Raw genomic sequence first — 23117 nt, 5'->3', positions numbered from 1 at the left:
GGCCGAGCCCCGGCGCCGCGGCCGCCCCGAGCTGCGCTCCGGTACCGGCGGGGCGGCCCCAGCCCCGGGCGGCCCCAGCCCCGAGCCGCCGCCGCGGCCGCCCCCCCAGAGCCCCTCAGAGCCCCCCGAGCCCGCCGCCATGGGCGCCGCGGCCCTGCGCGCCCTGCCCTGGGCGCTGCTGCTGCTGGGGCCGCTGCTGCCCAGGCAGGGCTTGCAGGCCAACCCCATGGTGACCTCCGAGCCCTCGCCGGGCCAGCCCGCCCCGCTGCCCGCCGGAGAGATCGGGGGCTTCACCCCCGCGCCCCCCGCGGCCCCCGAGGTGATCCACCCCCTCAAGGAGCAGCCGGCCAACGGCTCGGGAGAGGGGCACCACAAGCCCCGCAAAGCCTTCCCCGTGCTGGGCATCGACTACACGCACGTCCGCATCCCCTTCGAGATCTCCCTCTGGATCCTCCTGGCCTGCCTCATGAAGCTGGGTAGGTGGGCGGCGGCGTGGGGGGGGGTCACGGGGAAGGCGGCTGGGGAGGGGCCCCCGGTGTCATGGAGCAGGGCCTCGAGTGTCTGAAGGAGGGACCCCCCCCGAGCATCACAGAGCGGGACCCCCAGCCAAATGGAAATGTCACGCCCCAGGTATCCCAAGGAGGGACCCCCTGAGCATCCCAGGGTGGGACCCCCCAGGCAGATGGGACAGACATGCCAAGCATCCCAAGGAGTCACCCCCTGAGCATCCCAAGGAGAGAGACCCCCTGAGCATCCCAAGGAGAGAGACCCCCTGAGCATCCCAAGGAGTGACCCCCTGAGCATCCCAAGGAGAGAGACCCCCTGAGCACCCCAAGGAGAGAGACCCCCTGAGCACCCCAAGGAGAGAGACCCCCTGAGCATCCCAAGGAGTGACCCCCTGAGCATCCCAAGGAGAGAGACCCCCTGAGCATCCCAGGGATGGCCCCTCAAGCATTCCAGGGTAGGACCTCACAGCCGAACAGGACAGACATCCCTGAGCATCCTAAGGAGTGACCCCTGTGAGCATCCCAAGGAGAGACCCTCCTGAGCATCTCAGGGTATGACTACCGCAAACATCCCAGGGTAAATTCTCCTAAACGTCCTGTACACCCCCTCCAGGCCTGCTGGGCTGGGGTGGGCACCCCTCTGCCCACGACCTTGGGTCTCTGTCCCGGGCCTGGCAGGCAGCAGCACCTCAGCCCCTCTGCTCCCACAGACTCGCTCATCTCCCTGCCCGGGAGCGGGGCTGAAGATGCTCCGTGACCCCCGACCATCCCCTTCTTGAACCAGCTTTGCTTTGACACTCAGGGCAGAAGCGTCCGGGTTGTTCTCTTCCTCTCTCAGCCACAGACGCCTTTTGTAACCTTGGAGAAGTCACTTAAAAAAATCTCCCGGTGCTTCAGCCTCCCCTTCCTCCCCCTCTGCAGCGAACCGGGGTGGGCAGCTGCCTCTGCTGCAAAGCGTCCGGAGGATTCCCGCATTAAGGATAACGGGCAGCAGGGCTGGAAAAGTCACCTGCTCTTGGGAAAGCATCAGCCTGCCGGGGCGGGGGTGTTGTTGACAAAGTGTTTTCCAAACTTCTGGAGCTGGATCCGTGCCAACCGAATTACCCCAAACCGGCGATGTGATGTAACTGCTCCGCACTCCTGGCAGTGCAGGGGTTGAGCTGGCCCCGGTCCTGTCCGTGCTGATAAAGCCAAGAGGGCAGGCGAAATGTTTGCCTGGAGCTGGTGAGGAGGGTGATTTGGTTTGTTTTTGTTGTTTGTTTTTTTTTTTTTTAAATTTTGCTCCTCAATTACCATTAGTGGTTCAATAACACTCAGGGCAGCTCTTGTGATTATGGAGCACTCCAGCTTGCTGAGGGAAATCTCGCTTTGGGAGCTTTTTTAAGCTGATGCCTGTTGTAAACTGTGCGCTGTCCTGGTCTGGAGGGGTCCAAGAGACCCCCAGGAGGTCAGATCCGTATTCCTAAAAATATCCCATCCCCTTCCCAGCTTGGTGTGAGCGTGAGTAGGCAGGTAAATCCCCGTTTTCACAACCCCTCCTGGGTGTTTTATTTTCGTGTGGGCGCAGGAGTGCAAACACTTCAGACCCGGAGGCTTGTCTGGGAGACAGGCAGTCGGGGCAGGGGGTTGGATCCATGGAGGTTTATCCCTTCCTGGCTTTGCCCAGGACGATTTTCAGGCACGTTCAGCTGGAAGGTGCCTCTCCATGGGGGGATCGCAGCCGGGAAACCTCTTTCCCAGGGCTCTCCCAGCGCGTGTTGAGCGAGCTGTGCGGGGCTGTTGCACTGCGCTTTCAGTCCTCCTGCCTCGGAGAGCAAAGAGTGATGAAATCAGGAGTATCTGTGTGCGGAAGCTGGTGGAGAAAGGAGGGGCTAATGGCCTGCGGCCCTGCCTGCTCGGGGTGTGCGTTGGGAAACCGCCGCTGGAAAACACCAGAATGGGCATCGGGAAGCGGCTCCCGGGGGGGCGTCCGTGGTGGGGGACACGGGGACATCCTCCCACGGGCACCCTCCGTCATCGTCGGCCCCGGGAGAAGCTGTTCCTGCCGCCCTTGCCTGGAGTTGGGGCTGGTTTGTGCTGCAGGAAAAGTTATTTCTGCCGGCGAGTTCTTAGGTGTTACGAATATTATGCAACTGTGCGTGTTTAAGGGGTGTATTTTAGGAGAGGCTGAAGGTCTGGCAGGGGTCCTTGGGGATGGAAGGTGCTCTGCAGAGCTCCAGGGATGCCGATTATGCCAAAATCCACACCTTAGCTTACCTTAACCTCTGATAGGGGCTGTGGCAGCAGTGCAGTCCTGGGACTTCCTTTTCCTTGGCCTCCTCTCCGTGGTTCTGATGGGGATAGCGTTGCTTGTTCATGTTGTCTTGGCATGTAGTTCCCAAGTTACTGGTACACCTCCCTCCACTCGTGAGCTGCTGCTCCATGTCCAAATCCCAGCCTTGTCTGTCCCGCCTTGGATCACAGGATGTTTTTCAGGAGCAGCAAAACAGGCTTTTTTCCACACAGGAATAGCTCTTACACAACCTGCACTGCTGTGTAGTACAAACTGGGATGGCAGGATGAGCCACACACATCTCCAGGCTCCCCTGAACAGGACAGGGTTTGGAGCATCCAGTTTCCATGTAGAGGAGGAGGGGGGAGATAAGCAGAGCAGGAATTTGCAGTGCTTCCTCCTTCCCCCCATCCTGCCAGTGTGAGTTTATTGGTGCATCAGGGTGACCCTGCAAAATTCTGAGGTGCCAGGGACAAACATCTTTGTTCTGAGAAGGGGAATTCCTTCTTAGGAATGCAGTGTGGGCTGTGAGTGACAGCTGGGCACCTCCTGACTTCCCTTCCCCAGCTCTTGGGGCCTCTGTGCTGGGTTAGAACTGGTGATTGAGCCATGTGTTGCTACAAAATTGAGAGTCTTCAGTGCTCTGAATGGCTTTGGTGTATTATCCCCTGGCATAGTGCAGGGTGACTGTGTTGAGGAGCTCAGAAGTGCTTACAGGGCTCTTCCCTGGGCCAGGAGATGCATCCTGACCCTTGTCCTGTTGCTCAGTTCCCCCTTGTTCCTCTTGACACTTTAGACACATATTAAGGCTTAAATGCATCCAGGTGTTGTCCCTTCCAGGTGATATATCCTCTCTCCAGCAGCCCAAACTTTAGGTTTGTTTGAGGAATCCAAGGTGTGAGTTTGAGCCCTTCCCCTCTTCATGTCATTTTTGTAAAGTACCTCAGAGGATGTTGGTTCCTGGAGGGTTCCCCACTGGACAGGGGATGGAGGGACTTGTCACCCCAGCATGTCCTGCAGGCATGGGCTGTTCCTGCTTTGTTAATCCCCTTTGTTAAGAAGGGGAAGGCTGGTGCTGGCTGCTTTACTTAATAATCACGTGGTATTTTAAGACTGTGTAGGAGAAGAGGGGGTGAGGTGCAGCTACAACCATGTGCAGACCACATCTGGTGGTGACTTGACTTTGCCAGGAGAAACCTTTGTGGCTGAGGCTTGTTGCCTCAACCTGTTGCATTGCTGCAGGTCAGCTCTCCATAAAACATCCGAAGCAGAAGCCCTCTGTGCCCTATATCCAAGGTTTTGCAAGGATATTTTATGGGTTCCTTCACCCCATGCCCAAGGAGTGGCTGGGAAGGGCTGGGGGGTTCTTAGCACGAGGACCTGGTTTCCTGACTGAGGACTGACCTTTCAGCTCACGTGGCTCCTGGAGACATTCAGGGGAATTCAAGTTTGACTGTAAATACTTTTCTGTTTCAGGGGAAAGGGAAGGAGTGAGTCAGGAGTGTAAATAACAGATTGTGGGCAGCAGTCCCTTTGCTGGATGTGCTGGGGCCCAGCAGGCAGAGCTTTGTGGTGGGCCACCAGCTCTTACCCACCTTGGAGAAGAGTTTGGGCTACTGTGTCTCCAAAGCACATCTCAGGCCCTTCCTTCTAAAGCCAGAAAGCACAGCAGTCATATTCCATTAGGAGCTACCTTCCATCCAGTCCTGTTTTCTGCCTGCAGGGCTGTCTGTCTGCACCAAATGGCTTCCCAGCCTCCTTGGAGCATCAAGGGGTGTGATGGGCCGAGCTTGACTGGAAAGTCACCTAAAATTTACATCTTGAGACCAAAGTTTGAAAGTTGGGTGGTGCCTCTACTTCTTTTCTCTGGGAGTCCATCTTTCTGACTGCAAGATGGAGAGAAACTTCAGTCTGGGGCCTTTAGTGACAGGACGAGGGGCAGTGGTTTTAAACTAGAAAAGGGAAGGTTTAGATTAAATATAAGAAAGAAATAATTTCCTTTGAGGGTGGTGAGGCCCTGGCACAGGTTGCCCAGAGAAGCTGTGGCTGCCCCTGGATCCCTGGAGGTGTCCAAGGCCAGGTTGGATGGGGCTTGGAGCAACCTGGGCTAGTGGAAGGCGTCCCTGCCCATGGCAGGGGTGGGACTGGATAGTCTTTGAAGGTCCCTTCCAACCCAAACCATTCTGGGATTCTGTGACCCCGGGTGCCCACCAAGCACTCTATCACTCCCCTCTTCAGCAGGATGGGATGGGAGACCCTAGGATGGAAAAAACCCTCATGAGTCAAGATAAAGGCAGTTTAATAAAGCAAAAGCAAAGGTCATGTGCAGAAACAAAGGGAAACAAAAGATTTATTCTCTACTTCCCATCAGCAGGCGATGTCCAGCCGCTTCCCAGGAAGTGGGGCTTCAGTGCACGCAGAGTGGCTGCTCCGGAAGGCAAATGTCATAATAACAAATATCCACCCCACTTCCTCCTTTCTCTGGGCTTTCATGTGGTATGGAGTATCCCTTTGGTCAGTTTGGGGCAGCTGTCCTGGCAGTCCCTCCCAGGATCATGCCCACCACCGGCCTCCTGGTGAGGGGGGAATGTTGAAGGTATCCTTGATGCTGCGAACCCTGCTGAGTAGTAGCCGAAACACCGGGGTGTTATAAACCCCCTTCCAGCCACTGTGAGGGCAAAATGAACTCCAGCTCAGCCAGAGCCAGCACATGGGGACTCGATTTCCTGCGTGTCCACGCCGGTGACTGCAGGGCACGACTTCACAGCTGAGCTCCCCGGCTCGCTGATGCGCCAGACGTGCGCACCGCCGGTTGGGTTTGGAGCCTGTAGCAATCACTGAGTCATTGCTCTCTCTCTTCTTCCCCCTTCGCAGCACTCGGCTCTGCCGTGTGTCTGGGGTGTTCCCTCTCCCTCCAGATCGTCTGACAGCTGCCAGCACCAACCAGAAACGTCCCCAGTGTGTGATTGTGGGGCTGGTGTAAAGCGAGCCGGGGACGGAGTCGGTGCTCAGCCCAGAGCCGTGGGCACGTGGGGACACGCTGCTGCTCTGGGGGTGACTTGGTGTCACATCTCAGCCCACTGTACCAGCACAGCTCTGGTGCTCAGTGCAGTGGCACCAGTCGCCTTTGGCCAGTTCCAGCTGCCCCCTGTTGCTGCTGGTGTCTGGGGAGGAACGAGATTAAGGAAGTTCCCGGTGCCTGCAGGGGGGTGATAGGAGCTGGGGAAAGAAGAGCAGAACACGATGGGTGCAAGTGGGGTGGTGGAGCCTCACGGAAGCTCAAGCCATGGTGGGGTGGCTCCTGCACACGGAGGAGAAGGGACAGCTTTTAAATTGCCAGAGAAATGTTTTTGGAAGCTGGCAGCTGCTGGCTGGCAGCGGCATCTGGGTGCTAAAACACTTGGGTGCTAAAAAACTTGGGTGCTTTTCAAAATGTTTTCAGCGGCCCACACCCGTCCTCTGAAACCAGGGCTTTTGGAGGGGCCACCCTGAGGTCTTACAGTTGAGGAACTTGAGGGGTTTTTTTGGGTGAGGGATGATAAGCAGGGTAGGAAACCTGTTGTGGTGGTGGCACAGGATGTAGGAACCGGATCTTGAGGCCAGACACAGCAGAAACACCCCGGAGCAAAGCCACCAGCATGGGGACGTCGCTGTTGGTGCCACCTGCAAGGCTGGGAAAGGGGACAGCAAAGTAACATTCCAAGAAGTGCTTTGCCCCGTGATGGAAATGCGTGTGTGTGTGACGTGGGATGAGCATGACAGGGGTTATCTGTGTCACCCTTCTGCCGCCCCAGGGTTGGCTTCTCCTGGGAGCCAGGCAGGGCTGTGCTGGGCTGGCTTTGCTGGGATGGCCATTGGCAAAGCAAGGCTGGTGGGAAGGGCTGTTCCAGCTGGATCCTGGGACTGGTTGATGCGGATTCCCTCGCTGGGCTGGAGGGAAATGTTTGTCTTAAAACCTGTCTTATCACAGGTATTGTCTGCAGATACCGTGGTGGTGTGTGGACTGGGATAACCTCAGATGCTTCCCTGCTTGTCTTGGGGAGCTGGTGGCTGTTTCAGGGGAATTGAGGCTTGGTGAATAACTGTTCGGGAAGGATTTTGAAATACTGATGCAGCTGGTGCCACAGAAGTGTAAATTGTCATGATAATGAATTTAAACAGTCTCTTCCAATGCAGACTTGTTGCATTCCTACTTCCTTATTGGGGAATGATCCAAACACATGCTCTGGCTCCCTTTCTCCCTGCTTTGCCATCTCACAAAGAACAGCCATGGCATTTATTTTTTCCTCCCTGCTCTGCCCATTGCTGGTGTTCGAGCTAAAAAACATCCAAACCGTTCCCTTCATGGATCTGAGAAAAACATTAGTTTAATTAGGGCTGGAAGACTGAAAGGTTCCTGCTGTGAAATACGGGGATGGTGATGGAGTGGGAAAAGCAGAACAGGTCTGTAATCACAGCCCATTCCTCCCTGGTGAGCCCTAATGTCCATTAAGGCAGGATTACACTCCGTTTGCAGCCATGGCTTTGCTCCCTGCAGGGATTCTGTTGCCTGTGGCAGCTTCTGGACCTCGAGGCCCTCAGGATCTGAAGCTTTTGTTTCATCCCATTTATCTTATTGGAGACCTGATGCCAGGGGTCAGGGATGGGCTGGCTTCCCACACAGGCTGCAGGTGGAATTTGGGATCTGGGGGTCGCCTTGAGAGGTCCTGTGGCAGCTGGAGCCCAGATTGGTGCTGGCCCGGCTTTCAGGGAGATGCCATGAAGTTCCCCCTCCCCTGAGACCTCCAGGAGACCTGGGGTGGTTTGTGGGGTAAGAACAGAACGTGCCAATATTTGGCCTGTTTGATTCCTGTCCTCTCTCCCAAATTGTCCAGGGACCCAGCCACAATACCCAGAGGTGCTGGAGTTCCCTTGGGAATTAGTGTGGTGAAGAACAAGTCTTTTGTCTGCAATTAATGTAGCTAATTAGAGTCCTTTGAGGTTTGAGAATTACACATGGGGGAAGGGGAAACCAGGTGGTGGTGGAGGGCAGAGGGTCCTTCTTTGGATGACAATAATCCTGTGGCACCAAGAGACTGCAGCCCCTCTTCTGCAGAACAGAGACAGACATCTCTGTAGCACTTGTATAAACCAGACACTCATTAGGCTTTCAAATAAATACTTCATTAACATGATCCTTTCCCTTTTCCCTCCTGCAAGTCTTGGATTTTGGCTGTAGACTGCAGATGGGGACTGTAGAGCCTTGTCCCAGGGTCGTGCAGGAGTTGATCCTTTGGTGGAGCATCATTGGAGCTGTGGATACCAGCAGAGGAAAAGCAGTAATGAGGATGAATTACTGCAGCTGCCTTGTAAACATTTGATTTCTTTTATTTTTTTTTCTTCTCTTTTGCATCCCCAAGGCCTAATTTGTTCAAATGAAAACCGAAATCCTCATGGAATACTCTGTGAAAACACAGCCTTGTGGAGCAGAGCCGGAGCTGGGTAACACCTCATCCCCACTCTGGCTTTGCTGGGCTGCCTGGCTCATCAGCAGTTCCTTCTCCCCTGTTTGGGGCTCAAAGCTGCTGGTGTAGGCTCAATAACATCCTCAGTGTTTTGAAATTAGGGCCAGGTGACTTCAAAGGGAACAGCAGAGGAGCAGGGGATGGTTTGAGTTGAACCAAGTATTGATGGTTAATCCCCTCACTTCACGGTGCTGGCTGATGCACCTCCTTAGGCAAGTGTGCCCTCACCACCTATTCTGCATGGTGCTTGAGATCTCACTTATCTCTCTGATTTTCCAACACCTTCCAGCTGCGTGTTAATTGAGGGATGGCTATCTTGTCACGTTTTCTTCCTCTGCTCTTTCCTCGGGCAGAAGAACACGTGTGTTCCTGCTCGGGAAGGAAGAAATGAAATTAAAAGCTCTGCAGACGGGCGTGCACACACTTGTTGGTTTGCATTTGTCAGAAAAGGCAAGATCAAAGATTGAGCCTTGCTTGGAGTGGAGCAGTGGGAATAAATCTGGTGATGTGTCACCTTTGGGGTGGTACAAAAATTTGGTGGCACATCACCCCGTGGCTTCGGGTTCCTTCCCAGGAGAGCTGTGTGATTAGGGCAGGGCTGACCAAAGGCTCCTTTGAAGTTGGGGTGATGTTGTGAGCGGAAAGTCAGAGAATACAAAGTACTTTTTGTAATCAGAGGAGAACACGTGTGTTTCCTTGGGTTTCCCAGGAGTGACTCAGAAACATCACACCATCCATGGCCTTTGTCTCCAGAAAGTCACAATATGATCGACCTCGAGGGACACCACTTAAATTACACTTAACAGAGGGTGCTGCTGGGGAAATAATTCCCCTCTCTTCATCAGGCCTGCAAGACACACATTTGCAGAGGCAGACACTCTTTGGCAGCGGTTTTTTTTTTCCAGTGCCTGGAATTATTCTGCATTCTGGAGTCACGACATGCTAAATCCTAATGACGGATTTGGAGACAAGGCAGTTTCCCACCCCACTGCTGGAGATTTAACAGCAGACATGCCAGATTTAAGCACAAATTTAAGCACACAGAGGCATTTAAAGAGAAGAGCTGGTGCATCTAGCCCCATGAGTGCCTCAGTTTCTCTTGGGAATGCTTTTCCCACAGCAGCCTTGGTCCCTGGGGGTGTGTTTTGCAGGGTACAGCTCCTCTCCTGTCTGAATTGCTGTGTGGTGGGGAGAGCATCTGCTCCCAGGAGCTTGGCTGGGTGTGAAATAGCATCCTGGCTGGGAACAGTGCTGGAAGGCTGGAATGGTGTCTGACAGGGAAGGCTCTCCAGCCACTGGGGTCTCTCACCAGGGTGGGATCTCTGTGTGCTGGCAGCTGCTGACAAAAGCTGGGGAAGAGGTGACGGTGGCCGAGTGCTCAGTTGGCTCTGGAGTCACCCCTGGCGTGTGCTGAGAGTGGTGTCACTTTGTCTGGGCTTGCAAAGCCCGGTAGCAATCAGTGCTAATTGCAATTACCTCCTCCCTCCTGTCCGAGTGGAGACCAACAGGTTGTTTCCTGAAAAGCTTTTGTTTGTCTTTCCTGCCCGTGTTCCTGGTAGGAAATCTGCCCTTCCTGGGAAAGGCTGATTGGCATCACTCTGCCTGGGGAGTTTGTCCATGGTCACCTCGTGCTGGCTCAGTTTTAACTCTCCCCAAGGCTTCGAGGGCCAGCAGGAACTGGGAGTTAAAAGCTGTGCCATGTGGTTGAGGGCAAGGAGCTGGGAGAGCGACTGGAGCCTTATTTTGGGTGACCAGGTGCTGTCTCTCCACATCAGCTTGGGTCCCTTCTGCTCCAGAGCACTCACCACCTGCATCAAACAGCGTGAAGGTTCCCTTTGCACCATGCAGATGTTAACTGGGAGGATTTTGTTCTAGAAATCCCCCGGCACTGACCCCTCCTAACCCAGCTGTTCGCGGCATCCAGCGCCTTGCGGCAGCTGAGAGAATCTGAGAAGAGTGTGGCTGGTGAGAGCGAGTTATGTTTAGCTGCTGGTCCCTTTCCCTGGGGCTGGAGAAGTTTTTCTAGACCTTAAACCTCCCCAAAATGCTCAAGTCCAGCTGCTGTCACTGTTCTGATAGTTTTGAAGGATATGAACTTGGATGAGCATGCTGTTGCCCTAAAGAAGACTCAGTTTTCCAGGGTAAATGAGCTGTGCCAGGAAGATTCCAGCCTTGCAGGCTTGGCTGTGGTATTCACCCATCCAGGGTTGGTGAGAAAAAGTCAGAATGAGTCTTGGAGCAGCAGCAGTTTGTCCCTGTGTGCCTCTGTGCCTGCGTGCCCGGCTCCTGCTGGGTGAGTGCCATGTGTTGGTAAAGATTCATGCGGTTCCACCCTAGAAAAGCTGTGTGTGGAGCTTGCCTGGAGGCTCTGAACAGGTTTGGTGATCTCAGGCTGTGGTTTGGGAGTGGCTCCACAACGTGCCCGTTAGAGGAATGTAGTCAGGAGGGATCGGGGTTACCGGAGCACCCAGAGTCACTGGAGGTTTGGACACGTAGTGCCAAACCCTGACTTGTTTCTCAAAGCTCAGAGGAGAACGTTGGGTTTGACAGCATCTTGTCATGGGACAGCCCTGGAGCTGCAGAGAGGTGGAGGAGAGCTTTGAAGCCTCCCAAGCCATCGCTGCTCCAGCAGCATCTCCAGCTGACTCCGTGTTTCTCTCTCTGTTTGAAGTGCTGTAGGCATGGGGTGACAGTCCAAGGCACCCTGAGCCTCTCAATCTTTACCAGCAATTAGGTCTTTCTTAATATCTGCTTTTCTTGCAGAGTGTCCTTGGCTTTCCTTCTGGTGTGAAGGAGAAGCATTATCTAAACACAGGGCTGGAAATTGGGAGCTGCTGGGTTCTCACGCCAGCTCTCACACCATTCACTTGGGGACTTGGGCAAGTCCATTTAATGCCCTTTGTCTCTCATTTCCTTTTTACAGCTGGGAGGAAATTAATACCAGCCCTGTAAAAGACTCCCAATTGATCTGTTAATTTCTTGTGAGTGCTTAGGAGATAAAATGAGGGTGACACGCTCTTGCTGCTTCGGTTCTCCCTGCTCTCAAAAATAAATATGTTAAAGTGTTTCTCCTGAAGGCCTCTGTCTGTGGATTGCTGTTATGGTTGTGTATGGACACCTTTTCCTCCCAGGAGGCTGGTGCTGCCTTCCCTGTCCTCCCTGGAATGTTCACCAGCACATTCTTATCCCAGCCAAGGTGCCATTGGGCAAGCAACAGGCTGTGATCCATCCCAGCCTGGTCAGAGGGGATATCCGTCCCAAAATTTTGGCACTGTGATGATCACTGCTGGCACCCTGAGCCCTTGGGGACATTGCCCTGCGTGGATGCTCCCTGTGAGATTCCAGGGAATGCCTGCTGTGCTGCAGCATGGAGCCACACAGTTGACCTGGTGAGAAGTAGGTGGTGGGAAAAATGAGCTTTTAGGGCTTACCTGAATCAGGCATGGATGAGTCAGGGAAGCAGGATCACTCCTGCCCTGCCTGCAAGGGCAGTGACAACCGGGCACTTCTCGGCCTGTTTTAGGCAGTTTTTCTGGGCATGGGTCTCCCCCGAACGTGGCTCTTGCAGTGGATGCCCCCCTCTCTGTGGGGAGGTGCTGACTGGCCTGGAACTATTCCTAAAACTAAGCCTAACCCTAACCTAAGCCTAAAGGAAGTGAAAGCCCAAGTTGGAACAGTGCAGACAAAGCAGGATGAGTCCCTTTCCCACTGATAGACGCCAGTGCCGCAATTAGAGTTTGCTGCAAGCTGCTCCACACAGCACAGTGGAGCCAACTGGTTGGTTTGGGTTGATCTTAATTAATTAGTGTATCTTTTAGAGTCAGAAGGGGGAGAATTAGGAGCACTCAGGCTGTCTGTGGCTCGCCTGGCTGACCAGACCTTCTGGGTCAGGGCAATGAGGTTTAATTGGGAGGAATCGCCGCCGGCTCTTTGGCGCTTGTCTGCGAAGCTGCAGGCTCAGCACACGGAGGTTTGCTGTCTGGTTTGCAGGGAAGGCCTGGTCCTTAGGTCATGCAAAGGGCTTGGTGGGCTTCCCTCAGCTGTCCCAGGATGTTTGGGAAGAGAGGTTGGCATAGCCCCTTTGAACGGGAAGTAGGCAAGTGGGAAAAACAAATGAAGGAGCTTTGTGCCAGAGGGGCGAGTGGGTGCCGAGCCTGGATCGTGGCCAAGGGAGAGATCTCTGTGTTATCATTGAATTCTCTGTGTAAACAGCTTATTCCTAAGTGTACACAGCGGGCTCTGGCAGGGGGGCCGCCCATCCTGGCAGGCTGATATCCAGGGTGCCTGCGGATGATTCACAGCTCTCCGGGATCGCTGCATCCCCCTCCTGCTCTGCAGCACTGCAGCGCTGCCGGCGGGGTCCCACCACACCTGCGTCCCACTTGGCTGCGGTGCAGCACCCTCCTCCCCTCCCCTGCCGCCTTCCAGGGGTGCTCTGGGTGGGAAAAATGAGGTTTGCCTTTCCAAGGGGAGCGTGTTGCTCCTGGGAGGGTGTCAGGGCAGGTAGGGAGCCAGGCTCATCTGCATGCGGCTCCTGACTCCGGCTGCTGCAGGATGCAGTGACGCCTTTGGTCGTGTTCCCCGGGCTGCTCATCTTTTTGGGGACCTTTCTGCGTCTCTGGATCAAGCCCTACACAAAACCCACAACCTCCCAGCTTCCTGGTAGTGCCATCACCATCCTTGGGTATTCCCATGGCTGGGAGGGGGCTGCTTCCCCAGGGTGTGAAGTTTGGCACTCCCTGCATCCCTCTGGAGTCTGGCAGTGCCTGCTGGGGCTGGTATGGGATTAGAGGCACATTCCTACGTGGTGTTGCTGCAGGCACTGAGTTACCAGAAGAGGCTTTGCCCTTGCCCTGCCTAGCTGTTGCTGCCTGTGCCAGGGCTCAGCTCCTCGCCCTCTGTGTGCCCAGCTGTGCTGTGCCAATGACTGGTGCAGGGGAGAGGGATCAGCACCCCCTGCTCACCCTTCCCTCCGTGCCCTGCCATAATGGCTGTTAAACCAGCACACCACACCCATCCCCATGGTCACCATTCCCCATGGCCTCGCTGCTAAAATGCATGAAATGGCTCTAAAGAGCTGCTCTCCAAAAGGCTTCAGGCATGAGACAGCCCATCCTTGTCCCCTGGACCGGCTCTGAACTGTACTTGGCACGTTGACCTTGCAGGGAGCCCCACCAGCATCGCTCCTGCTGGTGCCCTGGCATCCATCCCATGTGTGCAGGGAGCATGGGAAGCTCTCAGCATCCAGGAGGAAGGCTCTGGCTGCAGCTTTTTCTGTGTTTATCCTGTTAAGGGGTGTGGGCTTTGCTCCCCAGAGGTCCCCAGGGGACAGTGAGATTTGGGAAAGGCACGGCTGCTCCCTCCAGCTGCCTTGGGATGCAGAGTGGCTACACTTGTCTCCCCTTCCATTGGAGGATTTCTTCGGGGCCTGCCAGTGGGAACTGCCTGTGAGCTGCTGCTGCAGGAGGATGGTGGCACTGGGAAACTGTCAGACATCAGAGCCCTGCTGCATCCCCTGCCAGCCCCTCCTGACAAGAGAGTCACAGAGTCATGGAATATGCTGAGCTGGAAGGGACCCACAGGGATCACTGAGTCCAGCTCTTGGCCCTGCACGGGACCATCCCAAAGAGTCACACCATGTGCCCAAACACTCCTTGAGCTCTGTCAGGGTTGGTGCTGTGACTGCTGCCCTGAGGACCCTGTTCCAGTGCCCAGCTACCCTCTGGGTGCAGAACCTTTTCCTAATATCCAACCTAAACCCTCACAAGGTCTGCGAGGTACGGGTTCTGGGTTGTGGCTGCCTGGCTGAGCTGCAGCAAGGCTGGTACCTGTCAGTGTCTGCTTTTTGTTCTGTGGCTTTTGAGTCACTCCAGGGCTGGCCCGATGCTATCAAGGCTGTTCTTATCTTGTGCAAAGCAGGCAGGGTGCAGCCAGGTCACCTTCTCCCACACGTAGGCGTTGGGGCTGGATACGCGGGATCGAGGGAGCTGCAGGCTGTACCAGGCAGCTCTTGGGCTCCTATCATGGGAAACTCTTTCCATTTGCCCCTGGGGTGTTTGCATTATGGGGAAAGAGAGGGAAAACAAGGGGCAGTTCAGTGACTTCGAGGTGGGGCCCAGCTGTTTGAGCAAGGTCTGTAGGTAAGGGGGTGGTAACGTCACACCAAGAGAAAATAAAACAGTCCCTTTGTCACTAGCAACGGGTCTTAATGGTTATTGACTGTGACAACATGACTTTTGGGGGCGTTGTGTGCAATCCAGCTCTGGGAACTGGTTGGGATCACAGCCAGGCTGTGCTGGGCACCTTGGGTGGGCAAACCCTGCAGGGACCCAGCCCAGGCGAAACCCAGGACTTCATCCACCTCCCCACCTGCATCCCATGTGGATGTAGTCCATCCTCACAGCTGGAAATGCCTGGAGGCTGCAGGGCAGTGCTGGATGCTCGAGGATTTTAACCCCAATCCTGGTTACAGCCCCTGCCACCCAAGACAGGAGTGATCCCCGAAAGTAGGGCCGGATGTTTTGCTTTTCCCTTCTCTCCCTGTGCTTGCTTTGCAAGCTGAGCCCACAGAGAGGTTTGGGGGGGAGAATGGCTCTGTGGCCCCTGTGTGGTATCTGCATTAACTCAGTGAGTCACAAAAAGCAGCATAAATTAATTACCTTCCTGGTTCTTGGCTTTTCTTTGTAATTAGCGACAAGAAAATAATGAGGCTTGAATGAAACATTTGGTTTGTTCTGGAGGAAATTGTTTTGCTTAGAAGCACTTTCTGTACCTATATCTTTAAACAAAAAACAAGAAGTCAACTTCTCACCAGGAAATGTCATTTTGGGGTGGAAAATCAACGCTTTTCCGTTCTGAACATTGAAGCCACTGGGTGCTTCTCTTACAGATTGCCCAAACCAACCCAAATTGCTGAAACCAGCCCAAAAAGAGCTGCAGGAGAGCAGCGGGGGGATGTGGACCTGCATTGAACCCCTGCCTGCTCCCTGGTGAGGCAGAAGAGGGTTTGGCAAAGCCGAAGGTGCGTCACGGCCCCGCACGTGCCGTCCCAGCGGGACAGCTCCTGGAGTGATCCACGCTGGAGCTCCGTGGGGCTGGAAGTTCAGGGCGTGTGGTGACGTTGTGAGACGCAGTGGGTGTAATTTAAGTATCGTGGTTTTACCACCTCCCCTTGCAGGGTGACACGAGCCGTGGCCTCGCTCTATTTATAGGTGTAAATCGGCAGCTGTTTAATTCCTTTCGAGCAAGTTCAATTTTCATCCCCTTCCCTCGAGGCTTCCCTGCTACGTCTGCTGCTGGTGCTGGGAGCACACAGCCCTCTCCGTGCCCTTCCCAGGCTCCTCACTCCCTGTCTTTGCAGGGAGTCACTGGATCCAGCTCCGTTTTCCAAGGGAGATGCACAGCGGGGCTGAGACACTCCCAGTGACACATCCCATGAGGGCTGTGCTGGAGGCCACCAGCCATCAGCAAAGCCTGGCTGATCTTTGGGCAATTGATGGTCAGGCAAGGGAAGAGAGAAATCCAGCATGTTTTTTACATGAGGAAAAGGGATAAATGGGAAGAAGCTGCAGCCAAACTGTGGGAGCCTGAGATGGGTTTTCCCCTGGGAGCCAGTTGCAAAATGCTCTGTTCTTTCATTACTGTCCTCACAGGGCTTTAGCCTTGCTGGGGGCTTATTCCCACATCCTTGACCCTCCACCACCCAAAACCAACCATCTCTCCTTCCTGCCCTGCTGCTTCTTCTACCTGGAGAAAGAAGGGGATGGTCCTGAGTAATGGCTTTGTGGATGAAGAGTCCCCGTGGCTGGGGACACATCAGTGATTTTGGGGTTCAGCCAGCAAAGTATCCACATGTGGGGGCTCTCCATGGTCCCCATGTGACACAGGAATATGGGATGGTGTCCACACCTGCCTGCATCCCTCCCCACTAGGATTGCTGATTGACCCAGGACTGCTGCCTCTCTGTAGGGCCCACCCAGCCCAGTGTCCTAAAGGGTTAAAGTGGCCTTTGGAGTGGCCCTGGTCTGCTCAGACACGTGTGTCTCCTCCAGCCCTGCTCTCTGCAGTGTCCTTCAGAAGGGCAGCCCTTCTGAGCATGCCTGCTCCCCCTCCTTCCCAAACCCTGTGCCTTCTCCCAGGGCTTTTCCAGCTCCGCAGCCACTCACTCCCACCCTGCACCCCAAAAAATCACCCATGGGTCCCCAGCGAGCCTCACCCGGGGGTCTTCACCACCCCCTCACCCAGACTGACCCCTCATCTGCCTCCTTCCAGAGAAAAATCATCCAGGGGGGTGGGAGAGCTGCCTAACCCTGGTTAATGATTGTGTAATTCCTCGTCTGCTGGAGCCCGCAGCTGCTCCAGTAAACTTGGGAGGCCTGGGAGGACAGGGTGTTTTTGTAACCATTCTCATTTTTGTGCCTCTTCTTAGCTAACAGGCATCATCCTGGAAGCATCCTGGCTTTCCCAAACAATCTTCCCATGCGTGGGTGCTTGGGAAGCCGGGATGAAGCCACGGGAGCATCCGGCTTAACCGTGAACGTGCCAAGCCCTTCCAACCACTCCATGTGCTCCCTTCCCTCCTTCTCCCCCTCTGTACCCGGCTCCAACTTGAAACACCAACCAAGTGGGTTTTCTTCCCTCCCTCCTCCTTCATATTTCTTTTCCTCCTGTGAAAGGAGGGGACGTTAATCCCACCCTAATTCAACCTGCAGGAGGATGTGGTGGCTCATGCCAACCCCAACTGCAGGGACTGGCTCACAGGGACAACCCCCTTGTCCCCAGGGCTGGCACAGTGTCTCCTGATGCAGGCAGGCATATATATTATTTTTTTATTTTCTTTTTTTTTATTGCCTCTGAACACCAGCATTTTTCAGGGCCATGGGAATTGCAGAGCCTCTTCCAGCTCTGACTCCAGGAATGTCCCCATGGTGGGAGCTGGAATGGGAGATGTCAACATCTCCCTGACCTGGCCTGGATCAGGGAAGTGCGTGAAGGCTTTACCTCCTTTCCTGCACGAAAAGTGTTTGATTAAAGTGTTCTTCTAATGTTCTTTCCGCACTGCTTTGAGGGAGGTCTTTAAAATCAGGGGAGGGAGCGCTGCCAGAGCTCTGACTAAGCCTGACCTTGGATCCTGTGCCATATGGAGCTGTATTGCAGCGGCCAGGGTGCTGGGAAGCTGCAAATCGTTCCCTTCTGGCCTTGAGAGAGGGTTCCCAAATGTCTGTGAGCAGCTCAGGGCATGGAGGTCACCTCAGCTTCAGCTGCAGGGCGAGAAGCATGTGGGACCTGGCTGGTTCTGACATCCCCAGGGTGGGAATGCTGGGTCTGGGTTGGGTGCCATCACCCTTCCCTCCCTATCCCTTCCCTCCACATCCCTCCCTGGGCTCTTCCTGCCCGGGCTGAGGATGGAAGCAGATCAGATCAGGGTGGGTTTGGAGTCATTAGGCAGAGAGGGAGCAGACGCTGCTGGATGGAGCTTATATAACCCCAGGCACAGCATCCGGCCCCTGCCAGGGCTACAGTAACCCAGATACAGCCCAGGAAGGAAAAAAACTACTCGTGGGGCAGAGTCTCTCCCTGACTGGTTGCTCAGGAGTAAATATTTACGTGGCACTGCATCCGCCAGCAGCCGGAGCCTTGGGAAAAGCAGCCCAGCTCCCCCTTGGAGGGATGGGGATGAACTTTTAGCAGCTGAAATGGGAGCCCTTGTGTTGGAGAAGTTAGTGGGGGCAAATTCCTGATGTTGCCATCGATTCCTTGGGCAGGAATGGCCCTGTGTGAATCTGCTGATCCCAACATAAAGACAAGAAACGTTCAGGAGCTGCAGCGCCAGCACTGCCTTGCAACAGCTTTCCTTGCCCCAAAATCTCTTTCATTTGAAGGATGGGTGTTTCCTCCAGTCCTTCAAGTGTTTAGACTGTGGTTAAAACTGGAATTCCAGTCCCATCTCCTTTCTACCCTAACCCAAGGAATTGCTGACCACCAGCAATCCCTGTGTTCCCTTGCTGGGCACGTGGAAGCCGGGGTGCGTGATGTGGGCAAGGAGCTGTTTTAATAGGATCTATTAACTCCTGGGTTTCCTTTTCCTTGTTTGCTCAAGCTCTCAGGGTTGGTGTTGACTCAACTGGTCTCTCTTTTAGTAGTTTCGGTGCTGTTTGATGCTGTGCACAGGAGAGCTGCTTCCATGGAGTTTGTTTTCCAGAGGAAGAAACTTGAGTGACTGCGCCTGCCCCAAGCTGGGGATTTGGGGGTCAGGTGTTGCTCTCAGGGAAATGAGGTCTCAAGGGGAATTCCCTGCTGGTAGGATTCAGGAAGACTATTTGAAATACAGTGGGTGCTTCTTCATGGGTGAAGCTGCTCCGTGTGCTCGCCTGTGCTTCCCTGTTCATCCTCCAAATGTGGATGTGCCAGGGACCAGCTGCCTCATCCCCTCAGCTCCCCACCACTTGTTTATTCAGGCTGTGCTGGCAGCAGCGTGCCAGGAGTCTCGTACGCCTGGTGCGGGCACTGCCTCCCCATTCCTGCTCCTCAATCCTTAGGGAAGCACATCCCACACAGCCCTGCCAGCTGGGGGGACCTCTCAGATGCCAGTTCCTGCCCTTCTGTGGAAAGAACCACTTGCTGCTTAACAAAGGAACCTGAAGGAGCAGTGGGTTCTGGCTGTGCCCTCCTGCCCCGTGGTGGAGGATTTACAGACCTCACTGCAGCAGAGATCCCAGTTTGCAGCAGGGGCACCACATTTGGGAACAGGAGGGTGGCACCAGTAGGTGCAGATGAACAGCAACTAATCTTTACTAAATCAGCCAGAAACAGGAGCCTGAAGGGTATTAAGCATTGTTATTATTATTGTTATTGTTATTGTTATTATTATTCTAGTTATTACCAAGGCTTATTCCCCTTCCTGCTGCCCCCGGGTGTGCCCATGGCTGGCCATCCTCATCACCCAGCATCCTGCTGCAGCCTTCCTCACCCTGCCACAGCCTTCCTCATCCTCCAGGAGGGAAATTCGGGCACAGAGCTGGGATCAAACCAGTTCACCCCTGCCTGGCATCATCCCCACAGCGAGGGGTTTTCTTCCCACTAGTCACTCCCACCCCAAAGCGGGATGCTGGAACGCTTGGAGCAGGATCCCAGCAGGATCCCACCAACAGATTGGTCCAGATGAGCTCTGGAGCGCTCTAAAAATACTAAAGCAGAGAAAGCAGGGAGCAAAAAATGGCTGAGATTCAGTGAAATCAAAGGCATAATTAAAATGCAGCCCGTGTGAGTGTATTTTTAGGACCCTACAAAAAGGCCCTAAACCACTGAATTCCCATCAGCACACGAATGTTCCAGTTTAATGGAATCCTGGGGCCTGTGGGGAAGAAGTGAGAGATGCTTAATTGTCAGTGTTTGTGTTTTATTCATGATTGAACATACTTACCAAGCAAAAACTGATTTGCTGTGGGCTTCTCACTGCTTGTGTGGCTTTGAGCCTTATTCCAGCCAGCAGTTGCCTGGCATGCTGGAAGGTTGGTTGTTCCTGGTGTTTGCATGAGCTGTGCATGGAGAAGGGATTATTCTCTCCCCTCCCATGGGGAGCACCCTGCCAGGGCTGCCTTGGGGTGCTCAGCACTTGTGTGGGCTCCAGGGGATCCGAGACAGAGGAAAACCCTGTGGGGGTGAATCAGGAGCTGCATCCAGGCTGAGAAGTCCCTGAACATGGGTGGCTGGATTTTGGGAGAGCTCTGGGAGAAAGTCTGGATGTTCCCATCTCCTCCTGGCCTCCCCTCATACCTGAACCTGAAGCCACTGAGCATTTGCTGGTGCTGCTGTGGCAAAGCCAAGGTAGAAACCAGGCTCCCTCCCACATCGCTCCGGCACCAGGGACCCATCGGAGCAGCCGGAGTGGTGCGGCCGGACCTGCACGGAGCCTCGGGCGTGATGAATCCTCTGGGCTCACCCACCCTGTGCCTGCAGCTCAGGTGGCAGTCTGGGATCTAATCCTGCCCCCGTGCCTGTGGCTGGGAGCTGATTCACTGCCCGTCCTTAGGGAGGGATTGTGGAAGTGACACCTTTTCCCATCGGAGCCGGATTGATGCGGCGCCTTCCCCCCGTCGGCTGCGCAGGTGGAGGAGGGATGAGCCGGCACCGTGGCGCAGATGTGGTCCCTGCAGGCTCAGGGAGGGGGCCCGGGGGGGGCTCTGGATCGTCAGTGGGATCGTGACTCGTTATGGGATGGGATTTAATGTGTTGTGAAACGATGTGCAGATGGCACAGCCGCCCGGCCGGAAGGAACGGAGGAACACGGGATGCCAAGGCAGGGTTCCTTATTTTAAGCTGCTTCCCTTGCCAGGGAACAAATATGCCTCACTTCAAAATAATAATTATAAAGCCTGGGAGAAGATCCAGGGAACCCAAAATCCTTCTGTGGGTATGGGTGTGTTGGCCAGATGCCTGGCTGGGGGGGTGTTTGGTGGGGGAATATCATCCCAGCAGGTCATGGCTGGCTCAGAGACCAGCATTTGGGGTCTTGCTGTGATTAGAAAAGGGGAAAACATGTTCCCTGTTACCTTGCACCTCAAGGATTCATCCTGTCCCTGCTGCAACCAGGCATGTGAAACCTCCCTGCTGGCTCCTGAAGCTGCAGGAAGGTGAATTGCATCCTGAAACCCACCGGGCACCAACCTGTCCCCTGCATCAGGGATCACCAGGGATGGGCAGTGTGCTGCTGCCAGCACTGGTATGCCAGGAATAATGGCACTGGGTGGGCAGGGTGCTGTCTGACAGGAGGGAAATGCCAGTGCCTACGTGTGCTCGGGATTAGTTGCAATGGGAAGAGCTGGAGCCAGCGACAGCTTGTGTGGGGAGAACTGTCTGTGCCACAGGCGGCTGTCGTGGGCCTGGGGGTCTGCAGAGAGACCCTGGGGTGTCCCAAGGGTGGCTGTTGAACTGGGATTTACTGTTATGTTCCGGCTTGAGATCAGCAGTGTCAGGGTGTGTGGGTCTGGTTTCCACTTGACAGAGTGTCAAGGTTTTCCTCTTGGGACAGGAGAGGAAACTGAGGCACACAAAGATAGTGGATGCTGAAGAGTGCAGGGAGGGCTGGGAACTGCTCCCTGACCCCAGCAGGGGTGTCCTCCTGCAGACAACACCTTCCATTTGTACAGCCAACATGTGCCTTCCTCTCTCCTCCTCCTCTCCAGGCTTCCACGTGATCCCTTCAGTGTCCAGCATCGTTCCCGAGAGCTGCCTGCTCATCGTGGTGGGCCTTCTGGTCGGGGGGCTCATCAAAGGGGTGGGCGAGAAGCCCCCCATCCTCAAATCGGACATCTTCTTCCTCTTCCTCCTCCCACCCATCATCCTGGACGCCGGCTACTTCCTCCCCTTGCGCCAGTTCACCGAGAACCTGGGCACCATCCTCATCTTCGCCGTGGTGGGGACGCTCTGGAACGCCTTCTTCCTGGGGGGGCTGATGTACGCCGTGTGCCAGCTGGGTGGCCCCGGCCTCAACCACATCGGCCTCCTGGCCAACCTGCTTTTTGGCAGCATCATCTCTGCCGTGGACCCTGTGGCCGTGCTGGCCGTGTTTGAGGAGATCCACATCAACGAGCTGCTCCACATCCTGGTCTTCGGGGAGTCCCTGCTCAACGACGCCGTCACGGTGGTGAGTGCGCGGAGGGGCTCGGCCAAGGGGATGGGGCTGGGTTTGGGGGAGCATCTCGGGGTGGTGGCACCAGGACACCGGGACTGGCAGCTCATGTCAGGGCCATTCCAAGCTGCTCAGCTGCAGCAGCTCCAAACGCTCCAAACCTTGTCCAGCTCGAAGCTAAATATAGTGGCTTAAAACACTGCGGAGGTGAGTTAGGGTGAAGCAGTTTGCTTGATGGTTTGGGGAGGCCAAGGGCACGTGTCCAGCCAGCTGCTGCCTCTTGGTGAAGAGCGGGGACTGTGCCTGGTGCCTTGGTTTGCTGGGAATCAGCTCTCCAGGGTGGAATTGCTGCCGTGCCCATGCCTGTCCTGCCAGAGAAAGCAAGAGGGGCTGGTGCTGGGTCAGGCAGCACAGCCATGTAGCTGCTGCTCCCTCTGTCTCCTCTCATGTGGTCACCCTTGCTGTCCTCCAGATGCAGCCATGAGGAGGTGGGAGGGCAGGACATCACCAGCCATGGCAAGAGGGGAGCTGGGGGGCTGCAGCCAGGCTGGCATCCCACCAGACCACCCTCGGCCCCATTTTGAGCAGCAGCTTTGCAGGGACCTTTGGGAGGTGGAGCCAGGCCTGCTCCATTTCCAAAGGACGTCAGTGTCCAGGTGCTGGCTCAGCCATCAGTGTGGCCTCCTCCTCTCTGCAGAGCTGACCTCTAAATTTACTTCTAACCCACTGCTTTTTCCTGGCTCCTCTCCCATGTCCCAGCTGTCCGTTTCGGAGCTGGCTGCTCAGCGTGCTGCTGTGTTGCTGACGAGGTTCCTGGTGACGAGGAACATGCTGACCCACCACAGGGCTCCTCCCAGGCACTACTCCCCCATTTTTGACCAGAGGGGCTGCCTGCAGGATCTGTGTCCCTGCTCCCATCCCTGGGGAATTCTTTTGCCTTCTGCTGCCACATCTGTCCCTGCCCATGTCCCAGGGCCCAGCCCTGGCAGGCAGGAGCTGGCACCTCGCCCTCTGCCTGCTTGCAAGTGCTGCTGTTCCTGCAGGATGCCCTAAATCCCTTTTCCCATCCTGACATGCTGCCTTAACATCTCTCCAGTGTCTGGAGGTGGGAGAAGGTGATGCAGCCCGGGGTGGGCTCCTCCTGTGAGGTTTCCCTCAGTTCCAAAGCTGTCTCAAGGGTTTGGGCTCCTCTCCGGCTGAGCAGA

At 55.2% G+C, this 23117-nt stretch overlaps 1 protein-coding gene across 1 annotated transcript in view; it reads left to right on the top strand.

The window, feature by feature from the left end:
• The window catches only part of SLC9A1 (solute carrier family 9 member A1), a 30260-nt gene continuing 7143 nt past the window's right edge, over positions 1-23117 (top strand). Inside the window, exons 1-2 of the mRNA XM_051807143.1 lie at positions 1-476; positions 21467-21927. Coding sequence (XP_051663103.1) covers positions 140-476; positions 21467-21927 — 798 coding nt within the window. The 5' untranslated portion in view covers positions 1-139. The remainder of the gene's footprint in view (positions 477-21466; positions 21928-23117) is intronic.

The sequence above is a fragment of the Manacus candei genome, unplaced genomic scaffold, assembly GCF_025592945.1.
Source record: "Manacus candei isolate 608988 ecotype Guabito, Panama unplaced genomic scaffold, ASM2559294v1 h1tg000070l, whole genome shotgun sequence".
Lineage (NCBI taxonomy): Eukaryota > Metazoa > Chordata > Aves > Passeriformes > Pipridae > Manacus > Manacus candei.
Note: the sequence above shows the minus strand (reverse complement) of the source record. Positions and strands in the feature narration are given on the sequence as shown.